This window comes from Anoplopoma fimbria, chromosome 17 (assembly GCF_027596085.1).
Source record: "Anoplopoma fimbria isolate UVic2021 breed Golden Eagle Sablefish chromosome 17, Afim_UVic_2022, whole genome shotgun sequence".
Classification (NCBI taxonomy): domain Eukaryota; kingdom Metazoa; phylum Chordata; class Actinopteri; order Perciformes; family Anoplopomatidae; genus Anoplopoma; species Anoplopoma fimbria.
In genome coordinates this window covers 15,189,264-15,210,747 of record NC_072465.1, presented here as the reverse complement: position 1 = coordinate 15,210,747, position 21,484 = coordinate 15,189,264, and the positions used below count along the sequence as shown (strand labels likewise).

The 21,484-nt window shown below is 39.1% G+C and overlaps 3 protein-coding genes across 7 annotated transcripts in view; 1 reads left to right on the top strand and 2 right to left on the bottom strand.

Annotated features, from left to right (window-relative positions):
* Positions 1–5,487, top strand: part of ampd2a (adenosine monophosphate deaminase 2a) — a 29,595-nt gene extending 24,108 nt beyond the window's left edge. For all 5 annotated transcript variants that reach the window (XM_054617931.1, XM_054617932.1, XM_054617930.1 and 2 more), the window contains 4 exons: positions 31–151; positions 362–535; positions 646–756; positions 1,398–5,487. In XM_054617931.1, the coding sequence (XP_054473906.1) occupies positions 31–151; positions 362–535; positions 646–756; positions 1,398–1,613 (622 nt within the window). In that variant the 3' untranslated portion in view covers positions 1,614–5,487. The remainder of the gene's footprint in view (positions 1–30; positions 152–361; positions 536–645; positions 757–1,397) is intronic.
* A 271-nt stretch (positions 5,488–5,758) lies between these two features.
* eps8l3a (EPS8-like 3a) lies at positions 5,759–12,919 on the bottom strand. The gene is made up of 19 exons (XM_054617654.1): positions 12,819–12,919; positions 12,636–12,706; positions 12,486–12,550; positions 12,242–12,400; positions 10,812–10,961; positions 10,660–10,724; positions 10,447–10,571; positions 10,196–10,317; positions 9,962–10,067; positions 9,773–9,846; positions 9,603–9,677; positions 9,033–9,178; positions 8,062–8,206; positions 7,896–7,942; positions 7,723–7,819; positions 7,509–7,613; positions 6,945–7,030; positions 6,029–6,161; positions 5,759–5,922 (listed from the first exon to the last, which is right to left on the bottom strand). The coding sequence occupies exons 1-19, from the start codon at positions 12,917–12,919 to the stop codon at positions 5,920–5,922; spliced, it is 1,875 nt and encodes a 624-aa protein (XP_054473629.1). The 3' UTR covers positions 5,759–5,919.
* A 2,087-nt stretch (positions 12,920–15,006) lies between these two features.
* Positions 15,007–20,394, bottom strand: irf6 (interferon regulatory factor 6). Its single transcript, XM_054616167.1, has 8 exons — positions 20,120–20,394; positions 19,613–19,791; positions 18,549–18,744; positions 18,364–18,453; positions 17,993–18,244; positions 16,973–17,365; positions 16,694–16,812; positions 15,007–16,352 (listed from the first exon to the last, which is right to left on the bottom strand). Exons 2-8 carry the CDS (start codon positions 19,784–19,786, stop codon positions 16,122–16,124), a joined length of 1,455 nt encoding a protein of 484 aa, XP_054472142.1. The 5' UTR covers positions 19,787–19,791; positions 20,120–20,394; the 3' UTR covers positions 15,007–16,121.
* Between the last annotated feature and the right edge of the window lie 1,090 nt (positions 20,395–21,484).

The window sequence follows — 21,484 nt, the reverse complement described above, 5'->3', positions numbered from 1 at the left end:
TGTTTTTGTAAATATATTTGACTGACACAGGCGGAGAGGCTTTCACATGTTTGTGCTGCGACCTCACTGTGGTGAGGCGGGTCCGATGCACCACCTGGTGTCAGGCTTCATGTTGTCAGAGAACATCTCCCACGGACTGCTGCTTAGAAAGGTCAGTAGAGGTCATCCTGGATTGCTACTATGGAATTGTTTGGTTTTACCATATTGAAATAACATTGTTTTATAAATGCTGGCTGTGTTCTATGCACTGCGATATCATTTAGGAGGCATAAAGAGATATAAAAACTATTGGGTAATGTTTGGCCTTAGAATTTAGATAAAAAATGTCTCTCATGCTTTCTCTCTTTTTGATATCCATCAGGCCCCGGTGCTGCAGTATCTTTACTACCTGGCTCAAATTGGCATCGCCATGTCACCACTGAGTAACAACAGCCTGTTTCTCAGTTACCATCGCAACCCGCTGCCAGAGTACCTGTCCAGAGGCCTCATGATCTCTCTGTCCACTGATGATCCTCTTCAGTTCCACTTCACTAAGGTCAGTATGAAGGAAGTTTGTCTGACTCTACACATGACCTACATTTAAGGGAGACAATGCAAAACAATGGTCAGAAGTGATGAGGCTCTGTGTGTGTTTTCTGGATCCAGGAGCCTCTGATGGAGGAGTACAGCATCGCGGCTCAGGTGTGGAAACTAAGTTCCTGTGACATGTGTGAGCTGGCAAGAAACAGTGTCCTCATGAGTGGGTTTTCACACAAGGTAAACTAGTTTGTAACTCTTCTCATTTTGTGTATTTAAACAGGTAGCATACACTCACTTCATTACAATCTAATGCAATTCAATACAACAGCTCTGCCATTAACTCATCCATTTATGTTGTTTAAATGTATTTGGTAACACTGTCGGAAATGCACCAATTTAAATGTTGTTAAATGTGGTGTTTTACTGGACTACATTATAATAAGAGATGTTTGTAATTGTTGGTCCTCCTTATTTATAAACACGACCGCAGATGAGGTGGTTTGGGCTTAGTAGGGCATTTATTATTACATTTACTGAAAGAAAGGACAAAAACTAAACCCACATATTTCAATACAATTAAACTAAACTATAGCAAAAGAAAATGAAAACTGAAGCCTCAAAGCAAGCTGCTTCTCCTTCACATCTTTCTTTGACCTCATGACGTTTTACATCCATGAAGGTAAGTGGTTAGGAAAGACTCTTTTGACTTTTCGTCTGTAGCCTGGGATTCATAACAACGCCCCTGAGACCCATTAGTAGTAGGGGACATTTTGAATATAAAATGAATGACCAAAAGAGTTATCGGTCATATCTTACATTTCTTTCTGTGTTTTGCTAGTATCTAAGCTTCCGTCTTATGTCGCTTCCCTTAATTCCAGGCGAAAAGCTACTGGCTGGGCCCCAACTATTCTAAGGAGGGTCCTGTGAGCAATGACATCCGTCGTACCAACGTCCCTGATATCCGCGTGGCGTATCGCAGCGAGACGCTCTCTGAGGAGCTTCAGCTCATCACTCAAGCTGTGCACACTGAAGAGCTGGACACCATCAATGAGGAGGACTCTCTGTCCATGGGCCCTCTCCCGGCACAACGCTGAAAACGCAATAACCAGGACTTGTCCTGTAAATCCTCAACCCTGTGGTCCACCCAGCATGACACTGAAGAGACGTGGTGTGAGGGTAATTCAACACTAACCATCACTATAGAAGTATGCCGCACACAGAGCTACACAGCTACCAAAAAGCCAAGGATACAGAGCTGCCAGAGCACTTCAGCTTCTTCATTCTTCTGTGTTTTTGTGTTTGAATCATTTTTAGGTTTCAGAAAAGGACTTTAACCCCATATTGTTAAAATTCCAAACGCATAGTCAGTGTTTTCCCTAGATCATTTTATAACTGCTGTTCTCTGCAGCATGGTCTGATAGTTTCTGCAGATAGTTTAAAGAAGGTTAGCAGAGATGACCACCTCCGGTGATTCTTGTGAATGAAAAGCAGAGAAACACTCGTCCATGACTCTCCATGATGTCCTTCCAAAAGCCATCAGATGATCCCTGTGAGCGCATGTTATAATTCACCTGACACATTACATAGCATGTAGTATCTCTGTAGTATTTGTGTACTACAGAAACACTGACAACCAACAACAACCTGCTCTGAACTGAACCTAGTGCATTGATCATCTTTATTATACAACCTTGTAATGAAGGATTACAGATCTAGTTTTATTGAAATAATATAGGTGACGGTTGGACGCACAAAACAAACTTTGACAGGTTTCATGTTTTAAGCCACTTCACGGTGGCTCAAAGCTTGGAGATGCACAGTAACTAAATCAGAGAGAAAAGAATGTAGCTTCTGTCTGAATGCTGCAGTTCTGGATATCAGCCATGCATTGTGCTTGGTGTGGTTTCAGGTCATTTATTTGCCAAATTGCACACAAAGAATCGTTCTTCCGTGATTTTAATGAGCTCAGAAAGTGACGTATAAGGGAGAAACTCCTTCGAGTGGTTGCTAGGAGCAGACTTCCTGGTGGTCGACGGCAGACATTCCACGAAGCAAACAGTTGTTATTAGCTCCAAGTGAATTCAAGTAAATGTTGAATATCATCTTTGTTTTATGGTCTATTTCTACCAACTTTGTTGTAGAAGATATACCAAGGGGAATGGACATAGTAGATTTGAAGCACAGCACAAATAAGTTTGATGGATTCTGCATTGTCGGTAAAGTTCCCCTTAAAGTTGCCTCACTATGTCTATGAATATATGGACCCTAACTTCCCTTATTATGTCCCTGAGTTCACTCATTCCATATGGACAAACTAGAAAGTCATGGAGTTTCTCCTCCTTTGCATGCGGTGCACTGTACGTATGCACCGAGCCAGGACTTCACAGTGCCTTTTCATTTGTAGCTTTGGGCTAAAAATGCCCCGTTTCGGTCTTTATCACCTGTATTGCATATGTTCGCCTCTATGCTGTTGAAATATCCGCACCGATGGAACTGAAACCACCTAGCTGCATGCTCAGTGTAAAATAGCTTTTTACATTGGCCTCCGTTTGACATGAAAGATTGTCTTGTTTGTAATTCTCTGCTAGTGTTTTTCTTTGCTGTGCATGCCTGCATGAGTAATGGATGGCAGGAGGCAACGCGTTGGTTACAGCGAGCTGTAATTTATAGCATCTTACTAATTCAGGGCTGCCGACCCGCTTTTCTGAGTCAGAAATCTGTTTGCAGTAAACAGATTTAAATTCAGCATTGTTCACCATGTAGAAAGGAGCAAACCATGCTGGGACATGGTAACAACTGTTGCATGGTTCTTGTAGCATTTTGCTGTTTTAATTCCACCCAAAATCTGATCAATGCTGGGATCACATTTCATATTGAACCCGTCTTCATGTTATCACACCACTCTACCTGCCGCTGAACACGGTCCAACTGTGAGCATTCTTCTCCAACCTTGATGCTACTGTTGATTAATATTTGAATCAGAAACCGTCAGCCTTTTTATTTGAATAACCAACTGTTATGTATCAGTATATTCATGTTTTGCTTTATAGATGATTAGGATGAAAGATGAGAACCTGCATTTGTTCAGCAAGAATACAGTAGCTGTGTGTTCAAGGGATGCACCCGAGTCCTGTGCTGAACACGGTGAGATGTGTTCACCATGTCTGTTGGATTTCATGTATAAAGTGTATTTTTTTAAGGGGGATATAGAGATAAGAAATTTTATATTCACACTATATTGATGTCAAGGTTTAACACTTGTTTTGTTGCCATTGATCATTGTGAATTAGCTTTATGTCACAAAACTAGATTTTAAATACGATTTGATTGTTGTTAGTCTTTTTCTTATTATTTTACAGTAGATGTTCTTCTTCACACTTTGTTTTTTATTCCTGATCATTCTTAGCACATTATTCATTATTGTTCAATAGGTACTTGATAGATACCATTATAGATAGCCAGTCCAACACCGACACACACACATAAAAACTACCAATCGATTTTATATCACTTCAATAGAGTCGTTTTTCTGATTAGTTTTTTTGGTTGCAAAGACTCATTGCAACCATTGATCTACATTGAGTTGTCCAATAGCATCAGTCCATAGACGAAAGCACAAAGTATAATTATGTTCAATTATTGCAGCTTCATTCTGTCAATGGCCTTTCTTAGTTTGAATGTTTAGCGGCCATATTTTTGACTACTTTCAACATTTTGTGAGGTAATTATGGGAATAAATGTTTGATGGCAACGCTTGAGATGCATTGAGAGACAATGAGAATCTGGACCGACCTAAACCTTTTCCGTCCACTCATCTTTACAACCGGTCCCTTTCATGGTTTCATGTTGTCTTTTACATTCGCCACAGAGACACTTGTCTGCACTCACAACATAGTGCAGTCTACCTCACAAATATTAGTCGTCATGTTGCTGCTCTGTGTTGCCCTTAGCAACAGCACACCACAACTTATGATTATTTTCTAGGGCAGTCCTCGACCAAAGACATTTTTAGTCGATTAACAGTCATACGATTTCGTCAACTGATTGATTAGGTGATTCAATTTAATTGACAGATCTGTAAAACTGAGTTTCTCCGTAGTAAAGCACCACTTTGAATCTTTTGTTAACCAGAGATTTGCTCATAAGTTTCTTGGAAATTAGTCATTTAACATTAAAGGCATAGAAAAATGGCTAATCAACTCAAGAAATGTTAGTCAACTAAGACCAAAACAACTGATTAGTCGATTAATCAACTAAAAGGGGGCATTCCTATTATTTCATTCATTTACTATTTGTATTGTTTTGTCTATAAAATATGAAAAACTATGAAATATAGCCATCATAATTTTCTGTATTGATGTATTCAAATTGTTTGTTTCAGTTTGTAACAGTCCACTACAACTAGAGACAAATAAGAAAAAGCAACACATGTAATTTCACATTTAAGAAGCTTGAACCATAACATTGGTCGTTTTTACTTACTTGATCATCACAATTGTTGCTTATTATTTTTTTAACGATCAATTAATTGTTTAAATCCAGTAGATAATGGCGCATGAGAAGTGATTCACAAGAGATAGAACAGCTGAGACCATTTAAAGATACAATTTTAACTGAGAAGTAACACAAAAACACAAAAACTAACCAGTTATTCAAATAAGACAGATATATAGTTCACATTGATTTATTTCTATTTACTAGCTTCAATGTGCATTAATAACCAAATAAGAAGTATTCTGATGTTCACACTCAAGATACATTTTTTTGTTCCGCTGATATTTTTGTGTTTTTACACAATCTGGTCACTTTTAGACATGGGATTTTTACTTTTTCTTAATTTTATCTCCATTGCTCTAGCCATATTATTGCCTGAAATGGATTGCCAGTGTTCAGCAGATGCTTCTGATAAGGTTCATGTGTAATGTCTGAACAATGAAATAAAGCATGTTTATTCACGAAAAACGCTGTATTGTGTCCGATAACTTTTATTTACAGGTTACATTTCAATCACACAGATAAGGCTTTTTGCTTTCCCTATGTTGTGTTACATAGTTTAGGCACTTTGCTAAATGTCTTACTATACACTGTTACCATAGTATTGCTGGATAATTGTCTAAATGCACTTTAACACTTGATCTAATAACTTGTCAACTGATTTCAAGCCATTTTTGAATGACGCCAGACAACTCGACTTATATACATTTCAAATTACATTGTATTATTTGATATAAGGTTTATTATATATTATGACAAACAAACTGTAAACTTAACCTCACTTTTTATTGCTTAACATAATCTGAAAGCTCACGGTATTTGGTTACATTGGTGACTTGTTTCGGACCACGATGATTTCTTATTCTCCTCTGACGTTCTCTTGTTGGTCTCTTTTTAAATGGCAACCTACTGTGTAAAAAAACACAAAAAAACACAAAACAGTCAAAAAGGGGTTTTTGTGTTTACATCAGAGCGGAGTGGAGACAAGTGAAGCTGCACTGTGTGAGTCACTTACAGCCATGGCGGACTTGACAGCTTGTAACTGGAAGAAGACGCGCCCTCCTTCCTCTGGACACACGGTCTTCAGTTCCTCTCTGGTCATCCCCAGCAGCATCGAGCCGCTCAGCCCGCCCAGACAGCGGACAGTGCTGCAAGAGATAAATCATATTGATCTGTTGTTAATCCATTCTGGGGTTCATTCTAACAGAAGTACTGTATTACTGAACCAAAATGCAATGTGTGTTGGTTGAGAGCAGGTGTTTTAAGATAACAAAATTATTTAATCAACTGTAAAACTCAAAGCAGAAGAGGTCAACATATCTGGACTTTTAGTCCCTAATGAGGCTCCCAAAAACTGTATCCTACATGTCCCATAATACAACTCAATAGTGTCTTTCATTTAACCCACCTGTATCCTAAATGGCCACTTCTTTCTAACTCTTCACCTCCAGTTTGTAATATAGGCTTTCTGTTAAAGTCTTTACGAAGATAAGATCAAATAATTCTAAGACATTAAATGAATGCTGACACTATCAGGGTTATGACATTGTCAAGGTTTTTTTTTGACCAGGGTTTCTCAAACATTGGTGCAGTGGCAAGTCAATGTGCTATTTAAAATTTGCCAGTACATGTTATTTTTTTAAATCTTGTGTCGGCCTTTGAATGCCTTTTTTCGTCCAAAGCAGTGAAGAGAAACAGAAATCATATTGTTTTTAAAATGGCTGATCAAAGGATTTTAATTTGTAAAACCAGTCATAGATGCAACCTTTATTAATGCATTTAAATAAAGCTATAACTATTTACAGTTGTTAATGTTTCGGTATAATTGAACATACTTATTGTGAGAGAGAGCGCCTCACAGATTTGAGTAGGTTTTATTTATCAAATTAAATGAATTAATCAAATGTAGCTTGTTAAGTGTATGCACTTACATTCTACTGAAGCCCTTGTCTTCCAGCCAGGCTTTCACTTCTGCAGGCTTGGACTTCTTTGTGAGGACAGATGAACCTCCAGTGTACTGAAAAAATGTTATGATAATGCGAAGTTATGTAACTGAAATGTAAGGATGGAAGCTCCAGGGTCTATAACATATGTATAAATATACTATACATATACACACATACAATGTACATGTACATTATTATATATACATACACAATATGAATGATATGGAATAAAGCTACCAGGCATATTTAGTGAGTCATATTTTACATTTTGTCATTCTGTTCATATTTGCACTCCGAATTACTCAGATAATCAAGCATATTGTGAGTAATTGGTCATTTACTGAAGGGAAAGTAAAAGTAATTGTATTCCTCCATTCCAACCAGTGTTTGAGAAGAAGTGTCATCTGAGACTGACAGCCGGTTTTCTGTCGGAAAAGTTGTTGCTTTCCTTCAGTGTCATTCCTGTGGTCCCCCAATAGCTTTCTATGCTCTTGAGGCTTCCTTTAATATCGAGTTTAAAGTTACTTGTGGTGTTTTAGTGGTGCCCACCTCAATTGGTTGCTCTTCCTGACCCTCCAGGACATTATTGGGCACAAAGCCCTCCTCCCCTTTGCTGTTTCTCACTTTCCACCACTGCTTCGACATGTCCAGCAGCTGTAGATGGACAAAGAAGAGAAGAAATGTGTGCATGTTGTTTTCTCTTGTGTTACCAATGCCACTAAGATAGAACAGAAAGAACAGTTGCTTCGTGTCACTAACTCACCTCGACTACTTCTCCTTTTCTGACGGTGAGCTCTCTGGCATTTCTTGAGATGAAGTCATACACAACTTGCACGCAACGTGGTTTTGACTCACCTGAGCTGAAAAACACAAAGGGCATCAAAAATGTAAAACACTCACATGATATGGAGTTATACTTTATGTGCTTGTGCGTACCGTGTCTTTTGTGGTGGGGGAGCTGCTGGTGTCCACTTGTTGGAAGACTACACAGAAAAAGGACATTGTCTTGTTATTTCTTGTTTCTCATCTTTCTCCCTCTTCTCTCCAAACTAGCTGTCTATCAGCGCTGTTGTCATACTGAATGTTTGATGTAAAGGTTTACCTGGCTGGGTGCAGGTTGTTTGTGCTCCTGCCTTCTCACAGGTTCACTGGGTTCAGGTGCTGCAGTCACCTCGGGAGGCTGCCAGCCATCAGAGAACTCCAGAGTGTATGTTGGGATGTCCTCGTCGTCTTCTGGCCATTTGGTGCTGATATTATTGTCAAAATCATAACTGATTATTATCCTTCCACACAGCAGTCTGATATTTTTTACTAAACCAAACTGAAATGTGAGTGTATTAGCAGTAGTCCACTGGTTGAAGAAGTACTCAAATACTTTACTTAACTAAAAGTACCAATGCGAAAACAGAAACAATATTACAGGCCCTAGTCTGGCATTTAAAATCCTAATTAAGTTAACCAATAGTATTTAAAGTAAAAGTACCACAGTCATTCCACAGAAAATTAGCCCAAGTAGGATTTTAGGGTTGTAGATGGTGGTCCCACTTTGAACTTCTTTATGTCCAGTGAGGTAGTTTAGTCCAGTGGTTCTCCTCCAAAGAGTCACAAGTTCTGCTCCTCAAATTTATATTCATTTTATGGATGTTCTAAAAAAAATAATTTTTGAAATGGGCCTTGAACAGTTGATTTAAAAGAGAATTTAAATCAACTGTTTGTGGAAATGCTAACAACTCATAGACAACTGAAATGTTGACATGGGGCCCCAATTACACAAAAGAATAGGAACCACCGGTGTAATATCTAACAATAAGTAGTAAGCTATACTCCTATTGTATGTTTTTTTTATGTGAAATCTACATCTCTTTAGCTGCCATATTAATGTAGTACAGTCAAAAGTACATTTTTCATCAGAAATGTAGCTGAGAAGAAATATAAAGTAGCATAAAATGGAAACACTAGAGTTAAGGTCAATTACTTCTAAACTGATCTTAAGAACAGTACTAAGTTTCCTCCACTGCAGATGTGGAGTAAGATGAAGCTTAGATGTTGGTCAAACACTGTCCGGTGTCTTACCTGGGGATGTTCCAGGCGTCTCCTAGAGACTGCCACAGCTGGTCCTCCTCCGTGGATGCTTCTTCACTCAGGAGACGGATACACTGAGGCGTCAGCAGCGGGGCCACGATGCTCTGAGGCAGATCCTCATTGCAGTGAGATGACACCTGTAGAGGAATAGCATAACTCACTTTGTTGTGCAGTAGTCATGTCATTAGGCCGGGTGCATGGCCACAGAGGATGTCTGCACACTGGATTACAGCTCCCACAATGATTTAAAGAGACAATGCAGACACAACGGTCTACCAATTAAGCAGATAAACAGGATGGATTGATCCATCACACATGTATAAATTAAGTAAAACTAATTAAACAAGAAGGGTATAAAATATAATTATTAAAAGCTGAGCTATCATACATAACATAATGCATTTTTTCAAAGAAGAAAACAAAAGAAGGTATATTAGGTGTGTTTTTTAAATCTATTTAATAGTGATTATAAATTCTAAAAATCATACATTATATGTGTCCAAGTTACTCAATATTACAGCTATCAAAGATTATTCAATTTTAATAGATGTAGTCACTTACGAATGTTAATACAGAGAATAAGGAGTGAACAAATTCAGGAGCGCTGGGTTTATTAATCCTTCCATTGAGCTCCCCCTGTCAAAGGAAACATTTTACTGTTACACATACTATACACTACAGAGTGAACAGGACTGTGATGATAGTGTGTAAATGTGATTAAGGACACATACCACAAGGTTGAAACCATATTTGATCTTATGGAAGCAAGCTTCAAATTCTGCTGCAGGGGGCATACCGTCCATGGCTAAAGAAACAAAATAATTACATGATGAAGACTCACGGCTGATTGATTTGTTTTAATAAACTATCTACTGTTATTTGGATATGTATATATTCCTTCATTTTTGGCATTAAATTACCTTTCCCTTTTTTCTTTTTCTTTTTTTTCTTTGCATTTTTAGCTACTACTGCAGATACTTTCCCCATGAAGACTTCTATGTCATTTAAAATATGATTCAAGATATCCTGTAAAGAAAGGAAGAAGAAGAAAGTTATTTACACATTCTACTTCTTTTAAATGTTACTAAACATGTGGAAAATGTACTAATAACCAACTATGTTACAGGTTATAAGTCTGTCAAATATACACTCACTACATTCCTATCCAGGTCCGTGTATGGGCGGAAGGTAGACAGAGGTTCTTCTTCGTTGGTTGAGTTGGTGATGGCACCTCCTCTCTGGGAGCGGGGGCCTCCTCCTCTTCCTCTTCCTCCTCCTGAGGTACAACCAGTTCAGGGACCTCATCCTCTTCTATATGCACAAAGGAGACAGATGGTATGTGTGAAATTTTACTATATCATTAATAATCATTTCAGCAGTTATATATCTCCTGTCACTGACTCACCATAGTCAGGAACCATCCATTGGGGCTCTGAGGCAGCTGCAGGCTTCTGCTCTTTAGGTTCAGAGAATTTTGCAGCGTTATGAAGGTTTTTCATTCCCTGATGTCCTGCTATTTGTCCTGCATTGCTGCTTCAAAAAGAGTGAGAGGCATTTTGAGGAATAAATGAATGAATCAAGTTTCAGGTATTTGTTCTCACTGACTTTAAATTCTTACCTGGCGCTTGAATCATGTCTCCTGCGTGACAATGCTCCTGAGAGATCCTTTTGAACATAGTCAGCCTGTGAACAACAAAAGCAAACATTTACTCACTCATTTAATTCATTTAACAGTCACAGTAAGATCGATTTCCATGGGTTTGTCCTCACCCTAACATCCTCACACTGGAACATGAAGACAGTGGTGGTGTGTTTTCCCTCGGGCCGGACCGACACTGTGAGCAGGGAGTTAAACACTCCAGCATCAAGCACAGCCTGGAGCTCCAGGATGTCACCGAAAGCCATGGACTCCAGCTCCTCCTGAGAAACCAGAACAGATTTTTATACACATAAACCACGTCGTAGACCTCTGCACACACATTTATATTAAAGGAAAAACTAGCATAAAGTATCTTCAAGTTCAGATTTATTATCATTTCTATGAGAACCACTGAAATCCATACAATTACAAAAAACAGTATACAAGCACAGTGTTCTGCCACCATGAACCACCTCTAGAACAGCTACAATGCTCCTTAGCTCCTGATCCTAAGGGGCTATAATAGAAAGAATCAACACAATTTTACCAATAGATATTTCTTCGTGTAATTTAAATAATTATAATGAAACTTAGATAGAGCATTTTTATACCCAAAGATGCTATACAATGTGCTTCACAAAGAATGAAAATGAAATGAGTAAATAAATCATGGCTGAGTCCTATTGTGGGTATGATACACTACAGCTAAAGTGTCTTATTAAAAGTTTGAAAAGGTGAGCTTAAAATTTTCTTTTAAAATTGTAAAACCCATTTTCTAACATGTGTTTGAAAATGTTCAAGAGACTGCTGTGGAATTCTTTTGAATGACAAAATATTTTTTTTATTTTGTCCTGCCAGAAGAACATTTAACCCCTTCTAAACGTTAACTTCCAAAATGCAATTAACAAGATTGTCAATATGGGTCAAATCATCAAGTAAAGTAGATTTATACTTGTAATGGCAAAATCATACAAAAGTGTTTTCTGATCTGATGCCCCTATCAGCAGGACTTTATTTGTTTGCCTTTCAGAACTGTTACAAGTCAATGTTAAAAAATAAATCTGTTTTATGGTGCAGCAACACTAGCCTCAAATATAGAGTTGTGTGTTGTCTGCGTAGAGGTAGAAACAGATGTTTTGTTGAAGATAATGTAACCAAATAGCAGCATGTATCGACAGAAAAGAATGGGGCCCATGAATGAGGTTTGGGGTACACCGTATGAACTTATCAAGTAACCAAAGAAGTCTGGATTTGTTAGGTAAGACCTAAACCAGTCTAGAACTGTGTCGGAGAGCTCAATCCACATTTCTAACCTTTCTGAAAGAAGATTGTGATTGACTATATCAAACAGAGATCTGTTGACTGTGAAGGCACTAACATAACATGACATATTGTAATGTAACGTGACGTCACGTAACAAAAAATTATCTTTTGTCATGCTCATCTAACTTTTCAGAGTTCCTTTATTCCCTGGGTCCTGTCATTGTCATCCTGGTAGACAAATCCCATCAGATTTTAATTTCAACCTGTCACCAGTCTGTAGGCCTCACATGCTGCTTACCTTGGTTTCAGTGTCTGTGAGCAGCAGGTTGGGGCCTCGCACCTCCAGCTGCATGTTCTGACCCCACACACGACCCATCCCGTCCAGCACCTTCAGCCGCTCCACACAGTCCGCTACGCTTCTCAACTCCTTCCCATCCAGGTCACAAGTGAACAAATGCTGCAGCAGCAGAGAGGCATTAAAACAAAAAAAATAATCGTGGTATGATTCAAAAGCGGTCATATTTGTATTGATAATGTTATACCTCCACTCTGTATTTAAATTTGTTCATCATCTTGTTTATGGATACTGCATACTCCATCCTTTGCACTGTTAATCATAAATGAGAGTTCAGTGTTAGTCATGAAAATGAACAGAACAGGTGTAAACACTGAATATAGGAGTGTTAACTTACAGTAAATTGACTTTGCACTGGGCCTGGACAGACTTGACACCTGTGACGACACCTCATCCGTAGAGAAACCACTGTCACGACAAATTCAAGCAAGTTACAAAGTTTGATCATCTGACGATAAATAAAGTAATGAATGAAACAATCAATTGATCCATCAGCAACATGAAATTTTGTGAGCCATACTTGGATTGGAACGATCCTGTGTAGCTGCTGGTGTCATTGCCGAAGGGACTGTTACTCCTGAACATGGTCAGCACTGACCCAACACCTGTCATATCATACATGATATGAGTCATACACACCATAAATGTGTAATGTCAGTGGCATGAGCTGTGTCAGCAGCCTGCATCTGATATAAATCTATAAATCATTTCTTTTAGGAAGTATGTTGTGCCATCAATGTTTATTCAAAGCTGACAGAGGCTTAAAAATCTCAACTTTTAAAAATAGCCTTTGCTTAAACAACACCCTGATTATTAGCAATACATCAAACAACAGGTCTTGATAGTCATTACTATTTATAGTCACCTAGCAACACAGCACTGTGATCAACCTAACAACAACATCTTCATTGTGCCATTGGGATATTTCAAGTGATTGCATATTTTAAAGGTTGTCTGTGTCTAACACAAAAGTAGATACAGATAGTTTACAGTATATAAAAACAAAAAAGGTAATTTATCTCTTTCAATACAAGTAAACAAACGGAACCTTTGTCAAACACAAAAGCTGTATGAATGGTTAAGTTCATTTTACAGTAAGTCAGAAAAAGTTAAAAAAAAATTGTTCTAATTAGATCTGTTGTCAAAAAATGTTCACTAGAAAGAATAAAAGGAAGATCATGGTGATGTAGAGTTCATTTGAATCGTGTTAAATGTTAAGTACAGATCACGTTCACATATAATAAAAGACTCATGGAGGTCAAAAGCTCTTACCTTTGATATCAGGTAGATGAATACTGTTGTATTATTTAGTACAAATACAACTCATATCTAAATCCTTTACCTCAGTCGACGACAACCATCCAGGACTTCCTCATAAAGGAGGAGAACAAAGTCCACTGTCAGTAGCAAAGTGATCTGTAGGAGTCTGAGTCGACTCAGTTAAGGGTGTGAGACCTTTAGGGTGGCATCCCGTCTGAGCAAAGGTTACCAGATATGGAGGAAATCATCCTGGAAAGGCTTAAAGGTCTCCAGATCTATAAATAAACTTGAGGGCAGCAATTTATGTTTCCATCTTACAATGTTGTGTGATTACGAGTATTGAGCTACAATGCTCCAATTCCTCTTTTGATTCGTCTTCCTCGTCAAAAAAAACACAACGTTAGCTTCATATCATAGATAACTGACTACAACTTGTCAGGTTTACGTTACAGTGAATTAAAATAACTAGAGAGAAAGAAGAGAAAAAGTGCAGTATTGATATTTACTGTTAGTAAGTTCTATTCTAGATAAGTCATATATTTGTAACTCTACTATTTCATAGTACTTAAGTTATATAAATGTAAAGGTAATTGTCAAAATCTACTTAAGTCTGGTTTTTTCGATTGTAAATGTAGGGTAATTACCAGAGAAAGAAAGAGCAGTTAGGGAATTTGAAAAGGAATTTCATCAGTGTTGTCAAATTGTAGCACTTCACATCTCTATCAGTACTATGTCAGTCCACTTGGCAGAATGGCTCCACAATAAAACCACAACCCCTTGATTTGTGATGTCACACTGCCAAACATTAACCAGACACATTCCTTAGTGATGTAATGAACTGACGGTAAACAACATCTATCAATTTATCTATCTTTAATCTTTTTTAAGTCAAATTCCGGATTTTTTTCTTAACAACTTCCATCTCATTTTACCCAGCAAAGTTTTTTTTACATAAAAGATATTTATATATATATAGAATAATATCCCTCTAAATGTTTCAACTAAGGAAGTCACATTTTTGCTTGTTCACTTAAAAATACATGTCACGTCCAACGGGTCGTTGCATTCTTGTCTAATAAGGGTCTAAAGGAAGTCTGACGCACTTCTTGGTGATTGCTGTTCCCCAAGCAAAATATTGGGCTAAGCTATGGCTCACCTTGAGTACCTGTAGACAACACCATTATTGAGTTATTCTACCCAGTCACTGACCTTAAATGGTAGAATATGATAAATATCAGCGGCAATCCAGGATGTTTTATGTCATGCATTAATCCAGAAGTATATTAATTTCTGAGTTACTCAGGAACATTAAAACCAAAATCTTTTCAGTTTGTTATCTCTACCTGCACCAATGACCTGTCACTCATACTCTATATTGGCCACTCTAATGATATATTTGGCAATCATCAGATGGCTGGAAATCAAATGAAAATAACCAAACAAATCACTTTGGAGGTTCAAGCCCTTTACTTTTGCTGACACAAAGCACCAGAACACATTACTCCATGTTGTTCTCATCCCAGACCTGCTGTTGTTAAACTAAACCACTGGGAGTCAGCAGTGCTGCATGAAGTCACTCAGAAGGTGCAAAGCTGCAGTTAACTTACAAATCAGTCAACCTGCAGCTTCAGCTAAAACGCAAAAAGGAAACAAACACTGTTTGTATAAGAATGCATTGCATAGAGCTGATATATTTGACAATTTTCTGCTCAGAAACTAGTTTACTATGTGGACAATAATTCAGAAAACTCTGTTATTTTTGCTTTTTTTTAATTGATAAAATAAACATACAATCACAGGATGAATTCAACTAGATGTAAAACATAATTCAGCACCTCAAAGTGCAGTGGCATCCATATTAAAACAGATCCAAAAAGCTGAATGTTGTTTAGTTAAATGGCTGCCTGGATACAATAAATGACCTAAAAATCAAAGATGTGAATACAAAAATATCCTACAATATAGATAGAAAAACCAATCATCTGAAGTAAAAACTGCAGGCCAGGTGACCAGAAAACTGATTGCAAACTGAGTAAAGATGGGATGTTAAGTCATAAATGAGTAGAAGAAAAAGCAAGCCATAATTTAATTCATATTTGGCTATATTCTGTCCAACATATACAAAAATACCATGCGAGCTGTGTTGCTTCCAAACAATTTATATGAGGTCAAAAGATAAAAAGTATTCTGCACGGTTCCTCGACTCCAGGAAAGTTTGGTAATCACTGACCAGTTCTGGATAAATAAGGCACAGGGCGATTCCTGTAACTCATTAACTATGTTAAATGTTCCATTGCAGCAAGCAGGACTTTGGCCCATGCAGCTGCCACATCTGTCTATGGATCCTGCACACATAATGCAGTGATGCAGGCACTTCTTTATATACAGAAAACCCTCGTCACAGACATTACTAGAGAAAGGCACAAGAGTCTGATAGTATAGTGTGCACACTTCTAAATGTGATTACACATAAGTACTTCTTTGCTAAAGATAAGTAACTCCCAGTAGCAGTGTGAAACAAACAGCGGTACATGTTATATGTTGGTTCACAGTGCGCGTTGCTTCACTGTGCCTGCAGAGCCTGGACGATGTTCAAGCCCGGTCCGGGGGGCAACGTCCAGCCATCCTGGCCCTGGTGCGTCTGCAGCAGGCAGTACAGCTGCTTTAGGTGGGTCACTATGTTGTCTTTGATATCTGGGATGGAGATCTGCAAGCGAACGCTGCCGCTGTCGAATGACCGTGTGTTGTCTCCAGAAAACATCTCGCTGATCATGCGGGCCACCACAGGAATGATCTGTGGGATCAAATGTTACACAGATAAATAGCCATACTTAGTATGAGAAGAGAAATATGAGTGTTGTTTGGAAAGGAGTTAAGAGCTAAGTTGAATTAAACAGATTTTGTTTCCTATAAATATAAATATATAATATATATATATATTTTTTTTAAATAAGACGAAACTTTTCGCCTAGATGCAGATGACTAATCTCATTGAGTCAACTTTTCTTTCAACTGCTGTAAACAGAGATTAAGTTTTTTCATGCACAGGTAAGAAGTGAAGCTGATTACTGGCCTTTATTGTCCTGTGATAACCACAAAGATTCATTACTTCTTCTTACAAACAATGATTCTCACCTGAACCATGATAAGTTTCCTCTCTTTGGGTCTCCCATCAGGCCACTCCTCTCCAAAACACAAGTTGATTTCAAAGTTAGGAGGGATTGGTGTCTGGCCGCGCTGGTGGGCTATCACTCCTGTAAACCATACAAACAGTTATTAGTTATTACTATTAGAATTTCTTCTAAGAGATTATTCCATTTTTTAAGAGCTGCAAAGACCAAAATGTTAATAAAATCTACATATACCTCAAATTGTTTAACTAATTGTCCCAATAAAAGTGAGATTTTTACTTACCACTGAGAAAAGACTCCAGGCAGAAGAGTTTGACCTTCCTCTGGCGTTCTATAAGATTTGGAGCAGCTGGATTTGGAGCACAGGGACCGGACCAGTACACCTTGCACTGGCAGAGACGCACCGCGTATATATCGTGACCGCTGACCTCCAGGATCAGGCCTCGGTCCATCACATCCAGCAGGCGGTTAGTGAAAACCCTTTGCTTGTCGTTGGTAATGTGCTCTGTGGTCGGAAAGCGTAGCTGCTCCAGGTTCACCGGCCCGAACAGCTCCTCCTGGTTGACCATGGGGCCAAGGTCTCCGTAGAACAGTCTGCAGCCCTGCGGGTTACTGACGTTGGCTGTGGGACACATCTCCTTCCCTCTGTACAGGAACTGCACCTCCAGGTCTGTCACTGGGTCCGAGACAAATGTAGACACGCGTTAAAACCATGTTTGACGTACAACTGAAGTTATGCTTGAAAACGGGTACGGTTCACCCAAACAACATAAACTTAAAATCTCTCCCACTGTACCTGAAGTGCCCTCAAAATTTGGAGACATTAATATTGGTCATCTTTAATTAAATTATTCTATAAATTTTGGATGACAATGAATTGATCCTTGTAACAAGTATTGGCTGTGTGCCATGAACCTCAATTATGGTCATCAATAAGAGACATTATTCCGCATTACAATGAACATTTGCAATGTAGTTTAGTTGGAGTCGATCTCACACACACACACACACACATCGTCCTGCTGCTGTAAACAATAAAGCATAGCTAAAAAATAGTCCCCAAAAAAGGGACCATTCATTTTTGGGCATCGTTTAATAAAAACTACAATGCCAAGCTGTTTAAGAAAATACAGACTGTGAAAAGCTACAGCAGGTGTCCCCACACTGCATCAGCCTGTGGCACTAAATCTGTCTGAATCTACTGACTGAGAAACAGGTAAACATAAGTTAGTGCTTTGGGTGATCTCTCTTTAACGATGCGTGGTGTTCACTGGATTTTAACAATATTAGAAGAAGTGCTTACTCGGGAGGGAACTGATCCACATTTCTGGAGAGGCAAAAAAGGCGTCGGGTAGAGGAGGGGGCTGCATCGGGTGATCGGGCAGTGGAGCAGGAGGCAACATGGGAGATGGCTGCATCTCCACATCTACAGGCTCCTCTTTAGGCCAGATTTTAACAGACTCCTCTTTGGGCCAGACCTCATTTGAAGGGGGGCAACTGGAACTCTGCGAGTCTGAGCTAGGAGACCACATTATAAGAGGAGAGGGACTGCAACCTGAATGAGGAAAGAGAAAATAATTAATAAGCGGAATTTAAAGATGTCAAACTTTGCCGCTTTGCTTTTTTGATGTTCTGTCATTAAATATGCGTAATGTGTGAGGAGAAATCATTCACCATTGGATGGGTAGGGAGGGAGAGACTCTGGTGTATCTGGAATATCTTCCTCATCCTCATGTGGAGTCCAAGAACCAGCGTCTGAGGAGGCTGTGGGGGTAAGTATTAGAAAATGAAGTGAAATGAAGGAAAACTTGTAATCGAGGATGAAGACAGTCTGTCATATTGAACCATCTCTTATTTACCTTGGTTAATGGAGGGCGGTGGGATTTCACAGACATCATATATCTTCAAAGGATTCATGGGAACCTCTTTGGTGCCATCGAAGACCAGGTGGAATTCTCTGCTTTTGTTCAGGGCACATCGAAGCTGAGCTTTCCACTTTGCAGGATCAGGTTCATCAACTCCCTCTTGAAACTTCCCGGTCTCCACAGCCCATGCCTGGAGGAACATTTAAACATACAGAGGTGTCAATATCACAGTCCTGTTTAAACAGTTCAGATACCTGAACAGGATCAACATAATTAAACTATTTTTCTAAAAATAGCTGATGCTCTATGTGACGTGTCTGTCCAAAGAAATATCCAAGATTATGGACAATGATGTCATCAAGTACATAATGTGCATGAGACATGCTTATGAATGTATTTATAAATGTATTTATTTCGCTATACCATTAAATGTAAACAAAATGTAAGAGACTCATCACCCCGAAAGACTTCCTTAATCCTGAAGCATGTGTACAATGTGTCACCCATTTATGTGCTCAGTACCAAGAAGGTCTAGTTTACTAACGTTACACAAGTCCCTACAATTTCACTTTCCCCATCTAGTTTGGTGTCTGCACAGGGACAATGACAACGCAATTATCTCATACGAGGAAATGTACACAGTACCATAGAAAAACAGGATCTTTAATTGCAGCAACACAAATACAGACCTAATGCTAGTTGGCCTACCCATCTACTTAACCTTTATGCCCTTTAGCCCACCTACATGACCCCATGGCTTTACTAATGTAAGAGGCCTGAGAGAGGTAGCTGTAACTCGGTTGCAAAACCAGATGTTGCTTCAGAGTCATGCAAAGATTTTACTTTTTTTTTTTCATTTTTCTTTCTTTAAAGCAGGTATGAACCCGTATAAACATTTGCTTAAACATGGGATGAAAATGTTGACTAAAAACCGTGAACAATTTACAAGTGTTGACAGTCTGCCTCGGGGTGAACAAACACTCCACTACATACAGTCCTCTTTAAGCTGAATATTTTCTTTATTTCCATGACATCTGGTGTCATTGAAGAGCCTTCACCTTAAATATGGTGTCCTCGTCCTCGTGCTGCGGTGTGTGTCGTGTGGCGTGTTTCCAAGGGATCCTGAAGCGCATGGCTTCCCGGTCAATCCACACCAGACCTGGGTATCGGCCGCTGTCTACCTGAGCGACCAGCCAGGGCTTCAGGCGGACACGTCGAGGGGTGACCGCCATCCTGGCTGAAGAGACAACACAAACCGGTTGATTGCTCATGCGGATCATTTCTCAACAGCCAGATTAATAAACTAAGTGACAGACAATGAAGCGTGTTCACAGAAACCCTGCACGAGCGGGGATTTCCAAACATTTCCAAACTGCCAAACCTTTTGACAGGCGGAATGACCTTTGACTTATTTAGTTATTTGACATATAATCGCAGCTGTTTACAGGTTAGACCGTGCATGGTGGGTCAGCATATCTTTAAAATGTGAATATAAAGTGGAATAGATCCCAAACTCAAATAAACAGAGCGACAAAACACGATACTGAACTGAACGACACACATACCTGTGGCAAACCAGGAAGTTGGCGAAGTCTGTCCTCGGCGGCCTGCTAAGCAGCAGCTGGAGGTAAAACCGCGTTCACTCTGTAAATCCTTCAACTGCTGCAGATTCACTCAAAGAAAAAAAAAAAAAAAACCTCACTGATATGAACTCGGACTAGGGCGGCCGCGAATAACAACACATTAATCCCGGAGGACTCCGAGGAGCTGTTGTTGTTCGCTCGGGCTCGGCCCTTCCCCTCTCCTCACCGAAACTCAGGTACGTGGGTGACGTCACGACGGTGACTCACCTTTTGTGAGCAGCTGAGTGGATGGCTCTTCATGGAGCACGTGGGGGTGGTCACGTTATTTTTTTTTGCCCCTCTGAGCTTAATCTCACAGTCACCCAACCTCAATTTAGAGAGAAGCGATCTGATGAAGAATAATTATAAATGTACATAGTCTCACACATACATACATTTGTCTTTGGCAGAGAAATCTGACCATATGGCCATATTTTTTTTTTTTCTCCACAATTTCATTGGTCATTTTCGTCGATATATGCGAGCATATATCATAATGCACAGAAATATTTAGGAAAAAATATATTTTATCAAGGGAACTAAATTATCGAATACTCCTTTAACAAAAAGGGGATTGGGGGATTTTTCCCTCCACTGACGTTTATACAATTACATTTTTTTACATATATATATTTCTATTTTCTGACCCTTTTTTTCCAAAGCGTGAGAACAAAACTACAGTTGTATCTTTAATTAATTAATATGAGTGGCTTACGTAGCCTACTTCATATCCATAAAGCAAAACACTGCACAATGGCAGACAATATTTATGACTCAACATGCAGGCAGAGTGGAAGTTTCCACAGAAAATGGTTAATTTACTCAAAGTGGTTCAAGACGGTGGACGGTTGATGATGATCAACCGTAACAGAGATACAACATTGAATGTGTTGTATCTCTGTTATGCTGTTCATTCTGTACACATGACATCTATTGCATTCTGTCCACCCTGGGAGAAGGATCCTGTGCCGATGTGAGGGAAGGACAGAGGATGTCGCATGTGTACAGATTGTAAAGCCCTCTGAGGCAAATTTGTAATTTGTGATTCTGGGCTATACAAAATAAACTGAATTGAATTGAATGTCGCTTATAAAAGACAAAACAGCCAGACAATAACAAACCACTCCCTGAAACTACTCTTGGCTTTCTTTGAGATGTGTGTCCGATATGCAGCTAGGCAAATTTGCCTTTGGGTTTCCTGGTTTCGACATGATATCCATAATAAGCCTGTCACCATGTGTGTGATGCTAATGATTTGCATTCTGATTTAGATGGCTGTCTGAGCCGATAGTGGCTGGGTGTGTTGGT